This window comes from Siniperca chuatsi, linkage group LG6 (assembly GCF_020085105.1).
Source record: "Siniperca chuatsi isolate FFG_IHB_CAS linkage group LG6, ASM2008510v1, whole genome shotgun sequence".
NCBI classification, from domain to species: Eukaryota; Metazoa; Chordata; class Actinopteri; order Centrarchiformes; family Sinipercidae; genus Siniperca; species Siniperca chuatsi.
The window spans coordinates 13,945,656-13,966,873 of record NC_058047.1 but is presented as its reverse complement, the minus strand read 5'-3'; the positions used below and the strand labels follow the sequence as shown (position 1 = coordinate 13,966,873).

Genomic DNA, 21,218 nt, shown 5'->3' with positions numbered 1-21,218 from the left:
GTGGCTTAGATAAGGTAAAATGCTGGTATGATAACAATCCCTGTAAGGATCCCTAAGAAGAAACTCACACTTCCCCCTTTAACAGTTCATAAAGATTCTGTGTTTTACTCAAAGGCACTTCAGCCTGTCTGTCTCCTCACCACATCAACCTGCTGCAAATAAGTTCAATAAAATAAATAAATATATAATAATAAATATTACTCAAGTCATTAAGACTAAACTGTGTTACAACTGTGTCAAACTAAATAATGTAGAAAATCATGAATGCGTCATCATCCAGGTGTATAGCAAGATAAAAGATCAACAGATTGAAGGGCTCATGCACAGTGACAGTATCATCAGAACAACAATGAAAAAGTCGGCCATACCTGTCAGTGTCAGCGTGGCTCGAAATATGAAACAGAACAACGCAGAGGCAGAAAAGATGGGGAAGAGGAAGCAAAAAGGCAAATGTTTGAGAAAAAACGGCCAGAGAGTCTTTCATTAGCAACTGGAGATCGACTCGGAAAGAAAAGACAAGCCCACAAAGATTCATTTTTGTTAACAACTGTATTGTGTTTAAAGTGCAGGAGTTTATGTACAAAAATACAGTTGTGTTGGCCTCAGCACCCCAAAGGAAAAAAAAAAGAGAACAGAAGAAAGGCACAAACTCTGGGGAGGAGAGTGAGAAAAGCAAAGCAAAATACAGAACGGAGAGAGTGAATTTACAGAGAGAAGAAGATGAGAGCAATAAAGAAGAGAGAGAGCCTCCTCTTACACCAGAGCAGCGGTTCTCAATCTGTTCAAGTTTCAAGTGTAAATTTTCTCTTTTCAGGTTTTGAAATCAATTTTTAGAAGACTACAGGAGACAAATATTGATTAAAGAAAAAGATAATTATGCAAAATATTTTATCATTATGTTATAAAAAATATACATATTTGCCCTCGGATTTCATAAATAAATGTTTAAATGCCCACAAAAATCACAGAGCACCCTGCAGGTTGAGAACCACCACTCTGCACTTCTTCTACACACTCAATCAGGTAGAAACACTTGAGTCGAGGGAGCTGTAATTTTAATAAAAAAGGGGGAGGGAGGCTTGATGAGGTTGGTTCTCCCTCACATTCATTACCCCTGAATATCCCTCATCAGTCCCATCACTCATCAACTGATTGGAGGTGCTGATGAAGAGGCCGCCGAATATCAAAGAGGACGGCAAGCTGATACCGACAACTAAGCAAATCCTCTCGCAAAGCAAAACAAAGGTGAGGATCATTCAGCGACTAGAAGCTTGTACTTCAGACTCTACTCTGCTTCTTCTGCTAAAGACAAACCTCCTTCTGTTTCTCTCAGCCAGCAATAGCTTCTGTACCATTCCTTATCAACAACCACTGCACACGCTAAAGAAAACAACAATAAGAAATAAGAAGAATTACGTGTCATTCTTTGTCATTCAGGTCCAAAACATTCCTGACTTATTTTTAAAAAGCAAAAAATCCCCACGGAAGATATTCCACTTTAAAAAAAAAGCAGCATTCAGGCTAATAACAGCTTGGCTACCTAGAGCAGCACATCTACCCACAATTGGGGATGATTTATTCTTCTAGGAAATATGGACGGACATTTCTGAGTGTAGCCCTCCCTCCTGTGGTCAACACACATAAATGCACAAGTCCCTTTTCCCTACAATCTAAGAATTAAGAAAAAAAACCTCAGCATCTGTAAAGGACACAAAAACTGAATTTACCTGCGAACACAATCACAACACAATCAGTAATCCCTATTCTAACAACTGAACGCATCCCCACAATTAGTCAGCCATTCAAAACATCACATATTGTTCTGCCAGCACCAGGGGGCGCTGCTCCATCAACGTGAATGAGCAGAAATGACCGTTTAATCAACGTGCTGTGGTGCCCTCCCAGGATTTGGGGCTGAACGGAGCGGAGATGGGGGATGAATTGGGGTATCTTCCATTATTCATTCACTATCAATAAAGTGAGCTTTGCATCTGTAGCCACACTCTTAATGAATATCTACTATACTTTTTTTGTAAAGCTCCCATATGATTAAGATAAATATAAGCTAGGACTAGCAGGTGATAAAAATCTATACATGGTTACATGGATATTTTTCTAGACTATTGCACTTTATGCTTGACAATGTACCATACTCAGATGGTTTTTCTATATTTGAGTAAAAACCCACTAACATTCGATACAATCAGTGCGATGGCACTAAAAGGCCTTCATCATCTTACAATTCTGGATTTCCCGTAATTACAGGCAATGAGCAAGCACACTTAACCAACTAATAACCAAGACACAATATTGTTATAACAGGAAGTAAATACCACACAATCAGAAAAAGAAAAGCAAGGGTGTGAACACAGAGCCCCCTTCATGGCACTCACCCTCTCAACTCAGCTTATTCTGTCAGACTATAAAGAAATGTACGTATGCACATCATTTACGACATGTACAGCAAGTATACTTATTATACAGTTCCTAGAATTATCTTTATAAAAGAAAACTGTACTAAAATAGACTTTTTTCTGACCAGGCATGTCACAACAGCAAGATGCATTATGTTTGGACAACAAACAGTTCAAATAAGTAAACAGGCTTTGAAAATGGTTAAGACTTAAAATGGGAACCATACAATCGCAGGAAAAAGGTACAGTAGTTGCATAACCATTAATAGGAATGTGCATAATTTACGTCTGACAGGCCAATTTAAAATGAAACTTTATAGACACACACTACGCCTGTCCAGACTGGTCAGATGATAAAAAAAGTCATTCAAAAGTCAGGATTATTGCCAGATAGTGAAAACTGCCGTCACTTTGAGGTCTGAGTGTCACTGGATACAGGTGGCAGTTACTGGGTAGCTAGTTTTTTTGCAAAGATACTGTGACTGATAGCAAAGACACAACACTAATTAAAAAATAAAAAGTATTTTAGCCCAAAAAACTAATTTCTCATTAGCTGCTATAAATCACTGAACACCTCTAAAATAGAGGGACGCAGCAAAAGAGGTACAATTTAAACTTAAAGGGAGGAAGTACAGACTATCTAGTGAAAAATTACACTGTGAATTTTGTGCTATCAATAATTTTACATTAGTAACAGTCACTTAATTGAAAATGTGGATGTTCCACTTTGGAACAAAACTCTTCGGTAATGTCCATTAAAGTCGATGGCTTTAACTCTGTCATGTTGATACAGTCTAGCACCTGACGTAATACCACACCAAGGTGCAGCTGACCCAGCAGATGGCAGGAGCTGGGCAGATAAGATGCACTCACAGTCCAGCAGGACACAGGAGCACAACTGACAGAGTTGGGCTCAGTTCACTCAATCTCACGCCAGTGGATCGAATTTCCCCAAACCTGGAGGACTCTTAATAAACAAGTGGCCTCCAATTTGTAATAAAACCACTGAGAATGAATTGTCTGGTTAATTTGCAGTGTTTCAGTCAACTGACCCCAGCTCTGAAACCTGGGCTTTACATTTCCTCTGATAAGCCTGGTTTTACACTATGTTCCCCCTGTGTTATAACAAGAGCTGACAGTTATTAGGTTTCGCCTAGCTGCAGGCTAATAAACTCCTGCATGCACTTCCTGTACTGCATCTCGGTGGGGCTGTTGGTGTTATATTGACCTGACTGGCTGTAGGGCCCCTCCGCCTCTCGCATCTCCTCATTCATCTTGGCCAGTCGCAACCTGAGGAGCAAGTCAAAGCCACAGTTAAGAGATACAATCAATAATCAAACTCTTACAATTTTACTCTAATGGAAAGGTTACACAATAGGTTTATTGCTCAATAAGAACCGTTCTCACAGAAATACTCCGCTCTGATAAACAACAGTTCTTACAGGCCACTATCACATCTAGAGGTAAAAGATCTGTAAACTGATTAAGTAGTGACACCTTGTGGAAAAAGTTGTTACACCTTGGTTAATGCAGACAGTTATGCTGGGGTAGGTTTCGATAGATGCTAGTTTTTTTAGCTTGTAATAAAACCTAAAAAATGTATGCCTTTTGTAAGCAGTTGTGTAATGGAGGTGATAATGTACAATGAGTCGGTCAGTTTTAGAAAACAATTCCCTACAGGTTAATGAGCGAGATCTCTGCTCTGCGACTGGTTCTTGTTTCATCCTGTCAGGATTCATTTAGTGACAATGACCAGCTCACTGTAAATGATCCCTTATCTAAAAACATTACTATTATACTGACTTTTTAAAGCAATGGTTTTGAATTTACCAAGCTTTTTTCAGAAGCTGTTACAATACTTATTAGCCTCACTTTTCCACACTTTTTCAGAAAACTCTCCCAGAAGAAATATTGGTAAGCACAGAAAAATAATACCAATAATAATGACAATAAGAATAACACTTACAGTGTGACAATGTCTGCATTGGCTGCCTCCACCGCTACTGTAAGGGGTGTTTTCTCGTCAATGTCTGCAGCATTTTGATTTGCTCCTCTTTTTAAGAATAAACACACTTGCCTGAAACAGAGAGAGAAGTTTGTCATTTTTTTGAGGTCACACACAATCTGGGTTGCATCACTCTTCAAAATTCCTTTTTAATATTCTAGTAACAGTTTGGCGAAGTAATGATGGTGAGATGTGCAAGACAAACCCTGTATGTCCCAGCATGGTGGCGTGGTGGAGGGGTCCTCGGCCCTGAGCGTCCTGCTGGTTCACATTTGCTGCATTTTGGAGCAGAAACTCACAGGCAACCAGCGAACCCTGAAATGAACCATTAATGTAACACATTTAATTAGTTTCCAGTGAAAAAACACTTAAATTAAAGTCTTATTATTATCTCAAGATCAGTTGTTCTGTTCCGGTGGCAATTATTTGGCTGAAACTTCTTACACCTGGTCTGAATGATGATTTTTATTTTGCATATATGAAAACATGTATACCATCACTGACTGGCTTTACACCATAGATATGCACACTTATACTGTTCATTACCAAATATTCAAACTAAATTAATAAAAACTAAATTAACTAAATTATTAAATAAGTGAAAGTATTAATGGGCTTTTGAAACTATCCCGTCAGTATAGTAAATGGTACTGAGCTGACTGGATTATCTGTAGCAATGCTTACCCCCTGCACCGCCATGATAAGCGGCGTCCTCTTGTCGTCCTCCGTGTTGACCCAATTGACCTCGGCTCCATGGGCCAGAGCCTCCGCCATGTCCGGCAGGCTGCGGGCACATGAGGCCCAGTAGAGCTGCAGACCCGGGCTGTACTCCTTAGGCTCGTAGAAAACCATCTCCTTACAGGGTGACGGAGAAGGCAGTGTGGCAGGCATGGCCATGGGCTGGGACTCTGCAGCGTCTGAAAAATGGGAAAAAAAGAGATGTGAGTTAAATGGGTAGAAACAGTTATTAACTACTAACCATTTACATCTGAGACATTAAATACAACAATGAGTTGATGAAATGCCAATTCATCTGTGTATGTTAATCAGTTTTCCCCCCTATAGATTTTCAAGATCTTATCCAGGCTTGGAAATTATAATATTCCTTTATAAGGTTTTCCAGACCTGCGTTAAATTATTGGAGCAAACTTCCTTAAGTGTCCTATAACTCAGATTTTTCCTTCTTGTCTCCAACATAGTGCTACACTACAAAAAGACTTTTTAGGAAATGACTGTGTGTTGTGTTATTCCTGAACATTTTCTGCAGGGACATCTTTGTCTTTTACAACAGTTGGTCACAAGAATTAATACCATATTAGCTTATGTGCAGTTGTCTCCTAGTATGTAATGACAGAGGTGTGTGAGTGTATGTGTTTGTGTCTTACCTGCATTTGTCAGGCTGTTATTGGAGGGGGTGTTGGCCAGCATCTCCCTGCTCCCATCAGCGCTGTTCTGGATGCCGCTGTCTGCACTTTTTACTGTAAGACAAGTCTGAATCACTACTTGTGGAACAACACACAGATGCCATTCACCGGGTCTATAAAATAAAAGGAACACCTTCCTGCTGATTGTTTTGGTGGAAAAGAAAACTATTTTGGCAGATCACACACAGCCCCCCAGAAGCCTTTTGATAAATGTGTTTGTTTTTCTGTAACCAAACAATTTGAACATATAATTTCTTTCTAGTGTTTCCAGAAACAGCAGGTTGTCCTAATATTTTATACAGCAAGTGTACACACAAGTCCCCGGTGAAATCAGCAGAAAGAGAACTGGATAACAGATCCCCACCATCACCTTATGTTTCAGGTCCCTAAATACCAAAAATATGATATGACAGATACAAATGCAAATACCAGACACTGACCAAAACCATGTGTGAGAGAAACACTACCCACCCCCGGGAAAAACAAAACATGGTACGCTCTGCAATGCCCTTAACATGACGGGATGGTCCATTAGAAAGGTCTGGATGAGGGAGGAACAGAGGAGTGGATGAAGGGTTGTTAGTCCACAGCCCCAAAGCAGTGAATACAAAATGGAGAGAGGGGATGGAGAAGCAAGCGAAACACTAAGCATTTAGTACTTACTGCTCCTGAGCTTGGAAGAGTTGTCAAAGTAGGAGAAGAGCGAGTCAAGCTCGTCAGGACAGAAGAGAGAGTCGCGGCGGGCCTCCGAGCCGCTGGCAACAGCTACGTTAGGGATAATGGGAGTTTGGAAATTGGAAGGCGAAGGGTGTAAATTGAGTAGCAGGGTGGGGAGTTTTAGGGTAGGCAGTAAGAGCAGGGGTTAGTCAAGAAGCACAGAACAGCCAGGGGAGGATAGAAAGAGAGAGAGAGTGTGTGAACAAGAGATTGAGGAAGAGGAGAGAGAGGAAAGTAGGGTGAACAGAGAGAGTTAGACTACGAGCTTGGTCGACACTGGAAGAGACACACTACGAGAAGCAATGGGAGGCAAAGAGGGCTTAGACATATGCTGTTCACAGAGAACATACAGTATGCCGATGGGTGGACACTTCTCCATGGCAGTGCAAAAATCACATAGAGCATACAATAGAAAAGGTGACCACAATCACAAATTTGCCCTCTGGATACAGTGTAATTTTGTTTCTGAAAGGGCACTAAAAGTTCTGTTTCTTCCACCTTAAAATTGGAAGTTTATATAACACTGCTCCTCATCTATAAATGAGAAATCCATGTAGCCCATCATTTTATTTTGGAGACTTACGAGAAGAAGTGGGCTCAACCCAAGAGGCAAAAACTACTGATCCAACAATGCCCAAGCCATCATCAACTAACTTTTAATATCTCCATTTTCAAAACGGAAACCGTACAGGTTAATACTGTATTTGGTCCCAACAGCTTTTTGGACCTAGTCGTCTTAAATCCATCCTGCTAAATTTCAGTACACTTTTTAGTGGCAATCATTTGTGTGATTACCAGACACCATCCAGGTCAGGATCAATACCTTGAATGAGTTTTGTTGTCAGTTTGTGGACTCTGTGAGTCATCCGTTATTTACTAAGTTTAAAGATGAGAAAAAGGTTACAGAAAACACAATCTCTTAGGTTGAAGGTGTGTTATGTTTGTTCATTTTTCTACTGACCTGACTGTCCGGAGATGTTTGAACCGGGTCGGAGTTTTGGGGTGGGTGGTGGCGCTCTTGGGGGCAGATGCTCAGAGCTGCTGCTCAGCCTCTTCTCCTGTTTGCTCAGAGAAACCACTTTGTTGCGAAGTTCCTCGTCTGATGGCCGACGCACAAACCGGCGGTCCACGTATTTGGCTTTGATGTAGGCCTCCACCTCGTGTCTGTTAGGTACAAGAAGCATATGGTTTTGAGAGGGTTTTGCAGAAGCTATACACTAACTGCAGATTGGGTGTTTAATTTATCACAATGAGGCCAAAGTCATATTTTCTACATATTAAGACAATAACTCTATTCTAATTAATTATTTTCTAAAAACTATCTATTAAGTTAGTTAATTATATTCAGTTTTTTGTCGGATACAGAAAAAATGACTAAATACGAGGGAGTTAATAAAGGGAGAAAATAAGTGTTTATGTATCTACTTTCCTGTACCTCGGATCTCCTGGCTGTGGTTTTCTGGCTCCTAGCTCCTCTCGCCGAGCCTCATAGATCTGGTTGATCACTCCATTTCCCAGTTCACACATCAACTGTGAAAGGTGTACCATAAAATAAGTTTAAAAAAAGAAAAAAAAACACACACCTGGACAATCAACCAGGCAGTGGAATGTATAACCATATAATAATTCGTTATCAATACTTGAAAGTTAGACTTTCAGTTTGCACTAGATGTTCATGTACATTTGTTTATGTACATCCGTTTTTCCTCACTCACCTTAAGTAGTTCTGGCTCCCATGTATCCAAAGTCAAAGACCTAACCTTAGAGAAATGCACTCCTAGACTCCTGCAGATGAAAGAAGCATTAAAAAAGCACAATGACCTTACTTGAAGACTATTATACTTTTTAACACACGAGTGTAGTGTTAGTGTAAGTTTTAACCCAGTATGTAGAGAATGTGGTTTTCAGATGAACAGGCAGTACTCAGACAGCTCTATGCCTTTGTTTGGATATATATATATATCCTCCAAATTCAATAACTAGACTGAAATTGCCAGAGATTTATTGAGGTCACAAATGGTTTAATGAAATATCATTTCTATAATTTAATCCCTTAAATTAAATCCCTTACATCCCTGAACACATTCTAGTTAGGAAATCACAATGAAGACCGTACTTTTTGAGGTTGTAGTGAGGAAGATAATCTGAATCCCTGGTGATCATTGCTTTATATGGATAGCATGGGGACTGACCTGGTCACTTTTATGTAAATTAAAATTTGTCCTGAATGATTATTAAATATTTTACCCTGGCAAGTAATTAAAGGTCATCACAACATCCCATGCAGGCTGGGTGTTCATAACAGTGAGTTTACATTTCATAAATCCCTGAAGACCCACATTTTGTACAAAGCATTCGCACAATGGCCCTGATGGAAAAGATTTTCCATAACTAAGCCACAAAGCAATTAAACTTTTAATCCTTTCCAGTTTTCACTAAACCAATGCATTTTCCTTTCTGAAATAAGCCAAAAAGAATCATAGCAGTTAAATGTATATGTTGGTTATTTAAGTTTAGACTTTGTGACTTCCTTTGTGGTTTTTCTTTTTAGTCTGATATTTTATTTGATCTATCTCCTCCACGGCTCTTTGTTATAACAGGTCCTGCTTTTGCTGCCATTCTTATGTGTCTAGATGTCCATAACCTCAACATTAAAAGACCTATTATGAGGACTGGCTTATGACCAAAACCATATTTCTTTACCTGTGGATACCAGAGCACTGTATGCACAGGGTGATGCCTAGATTGATGCTGGCCCAGCGGGGGTCTGGCTGGCCACAGTCGCAGCAGCAGGTGTTTCCTGGGATGGCCAGGACCTTCTGCAGGGCACTCTCTCCTTTCAGTGATCTCTCCTTCGGCTCCCCACCAGAGTCCAGACTCCCTGTGGACGTGGACGACTTCCTATCCAGCTTCTGGCATGAGAGAGACGGGGGAATGCACAGACATCCAGAGGGATGGTAAAGATTTATTCAGATGGGATAGGATGAAATTTAATTAAATTAAACTTTATCCCTGTGGTGTAACTGGAGCATTGTAGCAGCAAACACTAACAGTCTACACAAGGGACAAATTTAACTGGAAAAAGGTATTCTATATATAAACACAGGTTCATTTAAGTTTACCATGATGTACTTATTAATTTATTTATCTTTATGTGAATCCCTTCTACTATCCACTCTCTCAGTCTCAGTGTGTTTGGTTTTTACCTCGCCCTCATCTCCCTTGTCGCGGAAGGCGGTGGCGATGCTGTTCTGGACGGCTTTGATCCAGGCCTGTCGCAGCTTCTCTGAGTCTGCCTGCATCATACAGCTCCTGTTGGGACACACAAGCATCAAAACACTGCTGTCTGCTGAATGTGTGTGTGTGTGTGTGGCAGGAGGTGAGTGCACTGCTACTCCACCTTCCCACCTTTAGTAACATGTTCCAGTGCTCTTTAGACTGATAGGGAGCGATATTTCAATGACTCAAACTTACTTGGTGGGTGACACCACTTCGAAACAGAAGCGACGCTCTATGTCCTCACAGTGTTTGACTGTACATAGTCTCAGGTCTTCCACCACCACTGTAGGGTTGTCCTGAGGGGACAGCACAGCGGCTTTGGTTAAAACACACACACATACACACCAGCGCAAACACATACAGCGTTGAACACCTAAGATTTTCCATACAAAACTGCAAAAGGTGTGTTCTTTTACAACAGTAGTTATTTCTCCCTTATATCCCTATATATTTTCTCCCTTAATATTTAAATAGATTCACCAACAAATAAAGCACAAAAAATATCCAGATCTAAATGTTTGCCAATATTTTAATCAAGCTCACCACCTGCTTGATTAAAAAAAAAGGTCAACTTTGGTGACTATATCATGGGTTGGTGTGGTTATCACACAGCACGGCAAAAGCGTGACATTCCCGCCCTGTGGAAACTGTACTAATAATAGTCAACAATATTTGACTATATTTGATCTGTCCAACAGCTTAGCACAGATATGTTTTCCATACTTAGTTTTAGCATGTTGCCAGTGCAAAATGTGCCAGAGGCTGTTTTTGTCCAACAGCTCTTGACATACCTTAAATTTCTTCTGGTAAACTAGCTGATTGTTCTGGATGGAGAACCAACGCCTGAAAGGAGATCACGGGAAAAACAAAATCACACACAGTTGGCAGTGATGCTCTTAAAATAACAAGCATTGACATAATTTTAGTGTGGATGAGAGTAATGGCAATACACAGAGAGAAAGCTGATGAGTAGATACATTTATTCAGAAGTCATGTTAGAACAGAGTGTATTTAAATACAGTAAAATTATGGTATTCTAATAACCTATATGTGCTATACATTTTGGAGAAAAAATACAATCTGCAGAATTCAGTCAACAAAGGCTTATTCATAAACAATAATTCAATATATCTTTCAAAGTTTTGTTTTTTTTCTGGAGTTTTGTTTATATTCACTTTGGAATAAAATTGTGAGAGGAACAGCAATCCCAACCAAAGCCTCATCTGTACATGTTTTCTAGAGGTTTGTTGGGTCCAGAGGTATTAATACAACCTGAGTTATATGGGCCAACTTTAAAAGAAAGAGCTGATGGTATTTTCACTTACATTTAATTGGTCAACTAATGTACTACATTAACCTCTTCCTGCTACATTCAACCCATTTATATTCTTGTGACAGTGATAAAAAAAAATCTTGCTACTTGCTGAGGTATTAAAATGTAAAGCACCTTTAATATATCTATTCTAAAATTTGATGACAGTGCTTGCCCTTCTAAATCCATAATCAGCCACTATAGCTGTTCCTTATCATAAATTGAATTTTAAATGTATTCATAAAGATGCTAATTGAACAGTGTCTATCGTACCTATTCCACGTCTTGAAAGCGTTGCTGGCCCTCTTAAAGAGATAACCCTCCATGGCGATGCCGTTGTCTGCATCAACATTGTACTCCAGCTTGGTGTCGTCATTCGAGAAGTCCTGAAAAAAAGAGACAAGGAAAGAGAAAGATGGAAAGAAAATCAAAGTGTTAGAAAATTAAGAAAGAGAGCAAAGACAGAAAAAGTAAGCAAACATGTTAAAATACAAATTTCACACATTTTCAACATTTACAATGTTTATATTTGGTTCTAGTGATTTTTTCCCTGGGATGAGCAGTGACTCAGCACTTTTCCCACAGTCACAAATAAGGGCCATTAGTCTCAGTTGTGTTACATGACCTTGTACAAAGCAACACTGCACGGCTGCTTCTCCACTGACGTGAATGATGATTCACACCAAGAACCAGGCGAGACAGAAACAACATGCACATATGCTTGCAGAGTTATAATCTGTTCAAAGAGATTATATGTATTGCCTGAGAAAGAAGGTTAAAAATACATCTAAGACTAATCTTCTAATGTTGAGTTATACGCCACTTTTTTCAAGGCTTCAGACTCTTTTACTGATAAAGTTAAGACTTTCAGTTTCAATAAGTTTAAATCACATACATATACATGTCCAGTCTTCCCATTACTCTATACTTGCATACATTCATACAACCATAAAGAATCCCTAAATTAAGACTGAGGCTACATTAACAAATCACGGCGATATGAAAACTGCACCGAACAATAGCATTATAAGGTTTTAATTAGTTAGGTATTAAGCTAGATAGTTGGTGAGTTAGTTATTGTCCTCCATTCATGGATCCTTTCTCTCACTGACTCTGCTGCTGCTGTAACCCAGTCTGATGTGTTGTCATGGGACTGTCCCTGTGTGCCAGTCTAGCTTTGACTACCTGAGCTGCTGCCACACTTTCCTAACACCCTCCCAGCTTTCTCAGCTTCAAGTGACATTGAACACCATGACGCATGCATAGGTGTGTGAGAGAGTGTGTGTGTGTGTGTGTGTCCTTGTGGAGTGAATTTACAACGAGTGTCACCATGTCCAAAACCAATTACAGCTCGAGGTCTGTTACTGTCATGAGATGTGGAATAATTTTCTCTGCTGTCCTTCTAGAAAAATCGAGAGTCTTTTTCTGACACAGACCGATCTGATTCACTTTGTTCTCCATTATGAAAACACTTAGACGAACGGCTCTGATCATAATTGTATAACTCCAACAAATTGACATGAGCTCAAACTTTGACAGCAGTATTTACTGTATGCAGAGAAAGTTTAACTAAGGGCTAATGGTCATTACTTCTTTACATGCACATGTGCTGACCATCATCTTATCAGTTGTTAGATATTAGTTTATGACAAACTTTAAAATGTTCATCAACTATGCAGTAAAATCAACCATGGTTACCATTAAGCATGCTTTGAGGCTGCAATCCTCAAACTACTTATTAAAAAGCACAAACGGCTGGTATGTGACCAAAACAGACTACAGAATAAACAAAAACATACCACAGAAAAGTACCCTAGTGCAGTAAACTCTGTAACTAAAATATGTCAACATTGATAATTCTGTGTGCTGAGTGGAAATGACCTCAGTCGTTCACCAGATGGTGACAATGGCTACTATTTCCTGTTCACTTCCTGGAAATCAACTGTGCTAAACATGCACATAAAGAGGGGACAAATTGGATATTTAAGGATTCTACATATTCCTATTTTCAGTGGAGGAAACTATAAAAAGGTTGAGAGTTTTGCATCCTACTAATATTTTGTCTGCATTCTGTCTTCGTTCAAGATGTTCCTCTTTACAATATGTATTATTTTAAAAATGTTCCTACAAATCAGATTTTTCTCTTCAGACAAAGAATATTTGATTGAAATTGAGGATGAAAACACACCAATCTATACATGTATGCTTTATAAACTTTCAGTCTGGCAAGTGCTCTTGAATACAGATTAGATCCAACAACGACAACAACCTAAAATCTACATGTTGCAGACTCCCACAATGAAGAGTTCCACCTACAGTTAACACTCAACAGTCTACAGGTTTATATACTGTATGTGTGTTTGATGTAGAAGCATAATCACTGTGTGCTTCTCTCAGTCTGCATGGACGTTGCCTCTCATTGCTTGGATCTGTAAATGAACCGTTTGCAAAAGCTTAAGTTAAACCCCTCCGCCCTATGATACCATGGTGTATCAGATGGATACACACACACACACACACACACACACACACACACACACACACACACACACACACAATTTTCCAGCATGACATACACTGGGACAACTGAGGTTATTTTGGGTACACAAGGGGAACAAAATGTGTCTGTATTAAGCTTCTGAACGGAAAGACAATGGGAAGTACCACTCCAAGCATTCAACCAATCACCTTTTCCTATAGGTGGGACAAAAGTAACCTCAGGAGTAGGGCCACACAATTCTCACAATTATAGTAAGAGCTACATTTTGAAGCTAACAATGTATAGAAAAAGTCACACAAATAGTCACTCTAATACATAATGCATAACTCACAACCTCAGTAGTGGTATGGTGACTGAGTGAATAAGGAAACCACCCATAATTCAGCTTAGGCCAGGGAAAACATGACACCAACCTTGACCTCTCTGATGCATGTGTGTGTTAATTCACACATGTTCACAACACACACACACAAGCTCAAATATCCATACACCATTATCAATCCCTAATTAAGACCGAGGCCAAAGAATGAAACATATATAGTGCAATACTGTTGCAGTACTGCTGTCATGTGAAAACCTTTCTGGTTCTCTTGTTTCAACTATGGGTTGAGACATTTCTGTGACCACCTGGGCACAGAGATGTGTGTGAGTAATTACCCAACACGCAAAAAAGTGACTACAAAGCAACAAACCACTCACTGACATCAAACCAGCAACCTGAGTTCACTGTAGCAAACACTGGCACTAACAATGAGGTATCATGATAAACATGCTGCATAATGGAGGCACATCAACACAAATGCATGTGTAACACTCTAAAATGAGGAAACAGACCAAGGTGCAAACATCTACACAAACACTGCAATGCAGTCTCATAGCGTGTGCAGGAGAAGAGATGAAAGACAGTGGCAGGTAAGGTTACAAAATGGAAGTCAGATGGAAATCAATGCAGTGACTCTACGTACGGAGGTCGACCTCCAAGCACAAAAGTTGCGGTAGTCAGAGTGGAGCTCAGTCACCTCCTAAAATGTCACACACAGCAAGAGAAAAGATAAAAGAAATATGTATTTCCATACTCACAGAGAAAGTTTAGATATCATGGATTTGTCAAAATACAAAATGGCATACAGACAAGAGAAAACACTCAAGCTAAAGAGGCACAAACATAAACACAGACTATTACTATTAATATTGGCATAGAGACACTGTCATGTGCATGGATACACACATACTCTACCTCAGTCTCCCTCCTTTAGGAGCACTCACCAGATACCAAACGTAGTGAAAACGGCTGAAAATCTTCATTTTTCACAGATTTTATGGAGTGTGAGCCACCTTGTATGTGTGTGTGTGAGTATTTCCCCTTGAGGACAATGAATCTTGGCTATCTCAAAGTCTCCCTGTGTAGTATCGCGGCCTGTCTCTTCAACAAACTCTCACCTCCTCGTCTCCCGTGGCTGTATATGTCTATCAAAACGTTTGTCACTGCCTCTGCTGCTCCTCCTCCCGAGGCCTCATGCACTAAACGAAGGTCACCTGTGTGTGTGTGTGTGTGTGTGCGCGCGCGTGCGTGCGTGTGTGACTGTTAGGTTAGAAAAATCAAGTGGACCGTGCAGAAGAGCTCGGGCATCAAACATTTATACTGACTTCAGCTTATCAGACGTGCACTCCTTTAACCATTCTGAATGTCTGCAATGTTTGAGCATTTAAAATGTGTGTGTTTAGTGTGTATGAAAGAAATACCATAGCTGTCTCAAAATCAATGACACGTATGAGACACTTTATGAGATTAGACAGGAAAATCTTTTTGTCAGCAGCCAGTCTCTCTCTCCTATAGCACCATTGTGACACTGTCATGCCCCGTGGTCACAGTGCTGCAGCTGAATAATGCACACAAGCAGATAGGAAGCGTACTAAACAAAACCTCAGGACCCCTTTCAACTCTCATGAGGATGGAAGGTTTCATCAATACAATAATAATGGGAAAGGTTCAAATAAAGTGGACAGTATGCATAGGAATAAAAAGAGACAAAAAAAAATACTATCCTAAAAGGAGCAATAAGTAAAGGTTTCAGTGTCAAATGGCATACAACACATGACACATAATAAATTATGGAGGGCTGATATGGTCATATGGCCACAGATACAGTTCCCGCCACAGCGCGTACAAGCCTACATACAGATCTTTGAAAAAGAAGCTAAACCCCAACCTACCCCTAACTCTCACTTTAAGTGTTTAAGAGTGTCAGCCTAATATTACATTAACTAACATTTGTGAACTTTGACCTGCAACATTGGGGAAATATTAATGTTAGGGATATATTTTATTAAGTAATGCAGCACAGATTAATGTACCAGAGTGAAGCCATTGTTGAGTGTTACCAAATCATCTTAACAGCAAATGTTGCTCTTGCCTATTTCCAAGGTAGATATGCTATTACAACACATTTATTTTCCACTGCACTTGTAGAATGTCATACCCATACTGAGTACTACTAATATGCTTCACTTCATTCTACTGGTAAGACATGTGATAAAGACTGTGGTTCTTGCCCTTAGTAAGCATCTAAACACACTTTAGTTGATTTAACATCTGTAAATAACTGAACCCAACTGAGCATAAAACAAGCAGCATGATACAGAGTGGAAAGCCATGTGCAATGAGGCATAATGGTGTCAAAATAGTCTTAATTTGATGAATGAATTGAGGGTGACTTATACATACATTAACTACAAAAGGCACAAGACCTGCGTGACAACTGAAATCTATTAAAGGACCAGTGTGTAACATTTATTTATTGACAGAAATGGAATATAATATTCATAGGTATGTTTCCATTAGTGTATAATCACCTGAAAATAAGAGTTGTTGTTTTCATTATCTTTTTAGAATAAGTTGTTTATATCTACAGAGGGAGCGGGTCCCCTTGCATGGAGGCCGCCATGTTGCACTGCCATGTTTCTACAGTAGCCCAGAACGGACAAACCAAACACTGGCTCTAGATGGGGCTTTTCGCGTTTTTCGCAAGTTTCGCAGCCACCGTAGTTTCTCCTACACGCTTGGAAAGGGAGGGTAAGGCGAGCGGTATTCAAATGGTTGGAAACTGCAATTTCACCACTAGATGCCACTAAATCCTACACACTGCTCCTTTAAATGGCATCATATCATGCATGTTGCCACTTTAATGTTGTGATGAACAAGCTCACTAGTCTCGATACAAATGACGTGAGCTGCAGAGGTGGAGTCCCAGCAGTTACAGCAAAGTGTACAGTATCTACCCAACCATGCAGACATGACACAGAAATGACAGTGAGGGAAAAAAGGAAGAGTAACACAGCTTACCTGCAGAGCAGCCTGAAGAGAGTAGAAGAAGAAGAGAGAGAGGGGGGAAAAGAGCAGTAGTGGAAAAAAGAAAAAAAATAGAGACAGTTGGTTAGGAGTGTCTGTGTATAAACAGCCAGACAATAGAGAGAACAGTGGGAGCGAGACAATATAAAAATAGCATCTAGATAGAGGTGGAGGACAGGTGCTCAAGGACAGGCGGAAATTGGCACACGTACTATCACTGACCGAACAAGAGGCAAAAGAAAAACAGAGAGGGAGAAGGCAGCCACAAAAAAATTACAAAGTGACAGATGGAAAGAACAACAGAGGGGACAAAAAAAGAAATACATCTCAGTATATCTTGCACACAGTTAGAGACTGAAATGAACGTCACTGATAGGCAACAAATTAGCAGAAGCCCAGCAGACAACAGCTGGGTAAAGAACTGGCAGATGTTGTCTGGAGTCAATGATGCTGTATGATGTACAATTAGAGCTAAGGGCAATTAATCACCACCACATATTGTAACATAACACCCCAAATCCTTCTTAACTTTTATTCTGTTGAGGGTTCATAGAGCTCTAAAGAGATCAGTGTCCAAAATTAACAGAAGCCTAAGGCAAAAATGTTTTTAAATAACTAGGAAATGTTAGTGAAATGAAACACTTAGGAGCAAAACATGCTCTGATAGTTTTAAGTATCCTGTTTCTGCTATTCCCTCTTTACATTTTATTTCTTGTCAAAACGTCTGGTACACCCTTCTAGTAGGCAATATATCAAAAAGTGCGACTCATTGACCAGAGATGGGAACGTACTAAAACCCAACCTTGTTTGTTTGGAAATGGGTTTCCGTCAGCCGTCAATAATGCATGGGTGTGTGGCTGAGATCATCCTTAGGGATCACCTTACATCTAAGGGCGGAGCACTACCTCCATTCACTCAAATGACACATGTGCAGTAAATGGCTGAATTCAATAGCTTTAGTATACAAATGCTCAATGCATGTCAATTAACATGGTGGCCCCTGCTCACCTGCACTGCACTCTGAGAGAGTTCAGTGCAGGTGAGCAGTGAGGGCAGTGAGGGACGTTGTGATTAGTGGGTAAGAGCACCTGGTCGTGGGGTATAAGGTAAGTCCTGTAAGATCCCAGCAAAGTGTTTACTTTAAATTGGAGGAGGCCTGAGTGCAATAAGAAAGGCTTTGTAACCAAAGGGAAGAGGATCTAACAACATAAAGTTACAACACACACACAAGAGTACACACTGAGTAAGTCAGTGTATGTTTACGCATCTGTGTTATTTTGGTGGCGAGGCAGAGGAAAGCAGGATAAAGTTGTGGTTTTCATTCACAATTGCACATCTAATTATGTTATATTGTGATTTGTGTGCCAAGTGCTAAAAGCGTGAATGCTTTTTTAGTTTGCATGCACTTTGTAAATTTGTGATTAAATTGAAGTGAAGACCATATCGTGTGAGTATACCTTTTGCTGGATGGTGGAGTGTTTCTGCTCCATGTCCCTCTTCTCTTTGGCAGCATCCACCACCAGCTGGTCCAACTGCAAGAGACAGAATAACTGATTAGTCAAGATTACCAAACCACCTGGTCACATGTATTTAAATCAAAACAGCATACACAAATGTTTAAGACACATTTTTTTGAGTTTTTCTTTTAAGAAATGCCATTTCCTGTATTGGGTTAATTCAAAGGACTTAAACCCACAATTACACATAAAACACAGTTAAAATCATATTCATCCTTATTCAAGGCAAAATATGAACTCATCACATTCTTTTATTTGATTTATCTCCCAAAATGATTACAGAAAAAGCAGGTAAGAACGGTAGGTGGTCTGACAGTCATACAATCTAATGCTTGGCCATTAAAAGGAAAGACTTGTCGACTGCACTTGAAATGTGTATCTAAGCGTGTGTGCACTGATGCTTCTTTATTTCCCTTTCCAGTCTTGAGAGCATAAAGGATTCCAGCAAATAAACAACTTCTTCACAGGCCACATCGAGACAAGACAGGCCTTCTCCTCTAAACAAAATGGGCCGTGCTACGGAGGCTTCACCATGTGTGAAATTGGATGGTGGATGATCGATTCTCCTCATCCCCGCCAGTAACCATCGCGTGTATAGAGGAAAACAAAGGATCTTTTCAGCAGAGAAGAAGCGACAAATTAAAAAAGGACTTCAATAAAGTGCTGGAGGTCATAGGGTGATGCCAAAAATGTGCCAGTTTGCCCTACAGCAATGAAATTCTACTCTGTGCCTCTTGATAGTCTGTTGCCACAATGTGACCTAAATCTGTGTCTCGAGCCCCAAACACAAAAGGATCAGTATCTGCATATTAAACATGAGTGTTGCATGTTTAATGCCTGCAGTGGCTTTACAGACAACAGTTACTGTACCACTACTTTAAGCTAAATGGTAAATTCACACTAATGGGTTACAGAGAAGCCAGTGTACCAAATGAGAGTTTTGTATTGGAGCTTTTAAAAGCTAAGATTTTCAGCAAAATAACATTCTACTTATTCTCTGCTTAATTGACTGTGCTTTCTTTCACACAATTACTTTTGAGGAAAATCGGGGGAAAAAAATTTCAGAGAAGACAGGATTTGAGGGAGCCGGTTCTTTTGTTTTGTTTAGAGAGGAAATGGGTGGACGGCAGAGCGGGAGGCTGATAACATCAGATGGGAAATGTTTTCCTTCCTCACCATAATAACTAGTCCAGTCCAGTCCATGCTGTCTATCTGCTTCTATCTGTATCTGCAAAGGCAGGTGTGTGTGTGTGTGTGTGTTTGAGAATGTAGCTCTCCACATATTTTGACAGTGACTCACTGTCAGTAACTTTAACATCTTATCTATCTCACTATGCAGTCCCCACTGACGATGTCAGCAGAGACAATCGCCTCAAATGTTTCATTCTGTCTCTGTTTGTCGCCTACAGACCACAGCACCACACTGAAGCATTTTGGTCACTCTGCCTTCTGCTCAGATCTGTCTTGACATGTAACTACAATGACAAGCTGCATGATTCATGGAAAAGATACAAAACATCCTTTTGAATGAATATAGTCACTCTACATGTGTTCGACCCTGAGGCTTTGTGTCATGGAAAGATGCATTCAGCAGAATAGCTTATATTTAGAAGCAGTTTAGCCATTTCCAATGGCAAGGTTGGAAAAAGTAACATATTTAACATGAATCATAAAGTGGCATTCAGTCATTCAGATAATATATTCATGTTTAAGTTACTGTATCAGTTACTGAGCTTTTGTCTATATACCAGCTCAGTAACTCATTCACAATCAACCACGGGAACATAACTGTAACAGTTCCTGGCCACCATTTTTATCTTTTTTTTTTATTTAATCATTTTGGTTCCTAGAAGTTGTCATTTTAATTTTCAGTCTTCTGTTCCAGAGTAAAAACAACAACACTGGTGGCAATATCATCCAAGACAACTAAACACCAGGAAAGCATCTTTATCTGTTCACCTCCCACTTGATTTCCTCTCACCAAAGTTTAATTATAGAATAGATAAAGACCAAAATGTACTAGCATTTATTTCCCCACCCTTGATCACTTTCTCATTGTTAACAGGCATCAAGTCATATTATCAGACCTGTTGACAGCTCCTCCACACCTCCCTGCACAGCCTCTCCACCTTCTTCAGCTTCATGATGAGACGAGAAAGGATATAATCCACAATCCTCGTCACTGCTTCCCAAAGCTCGGCCTCTGATCTTCCTCTCCTTTCAGTTTTGCACTGTTCCAAATTCAGTGTGACAGGCTTACAATCCACACAACACAGTTATACTTCAGTTGTTCATCGACTGGAAGCCAACCCTCTATCTCCCTTTCCCTTCCTCTCCACGGTCTGGTTTTTAAAACAGTCTTTTTTACTTCTCTCCCTTTTTCCTCACACAATGCTTGCCGTCTTTTGAGTGTTTAGGGCTTACAGTCCATGCCTTTCCATTCTACTTCAATCACGTTTTGCTTTGAGAAGATTACATTCTGCCTCTTATCACTTCCTAAAATCTGCTTTTCTAAGTGGGTCCTGTCTTCCTCCTTTTCTTTTCTCAGCACTCTTTGGGTTTTCTGTCAATTTCTTGATAGTACCAACATCAGATGGTTCCGACTTCAGAGCACAAGGGTTAGAAACCACAGTCTCCCCTTCAATCCAAATTAGAGGACCACTGTCCCAACTCTTCAGATCTGGCTTCCTTTTTTCCGTTT

General features: G+C 39.9%; 1 protein-coding gene across 6 annotated transcripts in view; it reads right to left on the bottom strand.

Moving 5' to 3' along the window:
* LOC122878357 (arf-GAP with coiled-coil, ANK repeat and PH domain-containing protein 2-like) overlaps nucleotides 1–21,218 on the bottom strand; it is a 51,636-nt gene that overhangs the window by 3,100 nt on the left and 27,318 nt on the right. Inside the window, exons 9-26 of one of the 6 annotated variants that reach the window (XM_044201077.1) lie at nucleotides 18,458–18,532; nucleotides 16,995–17,006; nucleotides 14,617–14,673; nucleotides 11,425–11,537; nucleotides 10,631–10,682; nucleotides 10,035–10,135; nucleotides 9,767–9,872; nucleotides 9,264–9,472; nucleotides 8,276–8,345; nucleotides 7,990–8,090; nucleotides 7,522–7,724; nucleotides 6,507–6,608; nucleotides 6,352–6,384; nucleotides 5,805–5,897; nucleotides 5,104–5,336; nucleotides 4,625–4,734; nucleotides 4,381–4,491; nucleotides 3,643–3,704 (exon numbers count right to left, since the gene is read on the bottom strand). In XM_044201077.1, coding sequence (XP_044057012.1) covers nucleotides 3,643–3,704; nucleotides 4,381–4,491; nucleotides 4,625–4,734; nucleotides 5,104–5,336; nucleotides 5,805–5,897; nucleotides 6,352–6,384; nucleotides 6,507–6,608; nucleotides 7,522–7,724; nucleotides 7,990–8,090; nucleotides 8,276–8,345; nucleotides 9,264–9,472; nucleotides 9,767–9,872; nucleotides 10,035–10,135; nucleotides 10,631–10,682; nucleotides 11,425–11,537; nucleotides 14,617–14,673; nucleotides 16,995–17,006; nucleotides 18,458–18,532 — 1,843 coding nt within the window. Of the gene's footprint in view, nucleotides 1–530; nucleotides 3,705–4,380; nucleotides 4,492–4,624; nucleotides 4,735–5,103; nucleotides 5,337–5,804; nucleotides 5,898–6,314; nucleotides 6,385–6,506; nucleotides 6,609–7,521; nucleotides 7,725–7,989; nucleotides 8,091–8,275; nucleotides 8,346–9,263; nucleotides 9,473–9,766; nucleotides 9,873–10,034; nucleotides 10,136–10,630; nucleotides 10,683–11,424; nucleotides 11,538–14,616; nucleotides 14,674–16,994; nucleotides 17,007–18,457; nucleotides 18,533–21,218 lie in introns of those variants that run through there. The other 5 variants (XM_044201078.1, XM_044201079.1, XM_044201080.1 and 2 more) reach the window with 5 other exon arrangements.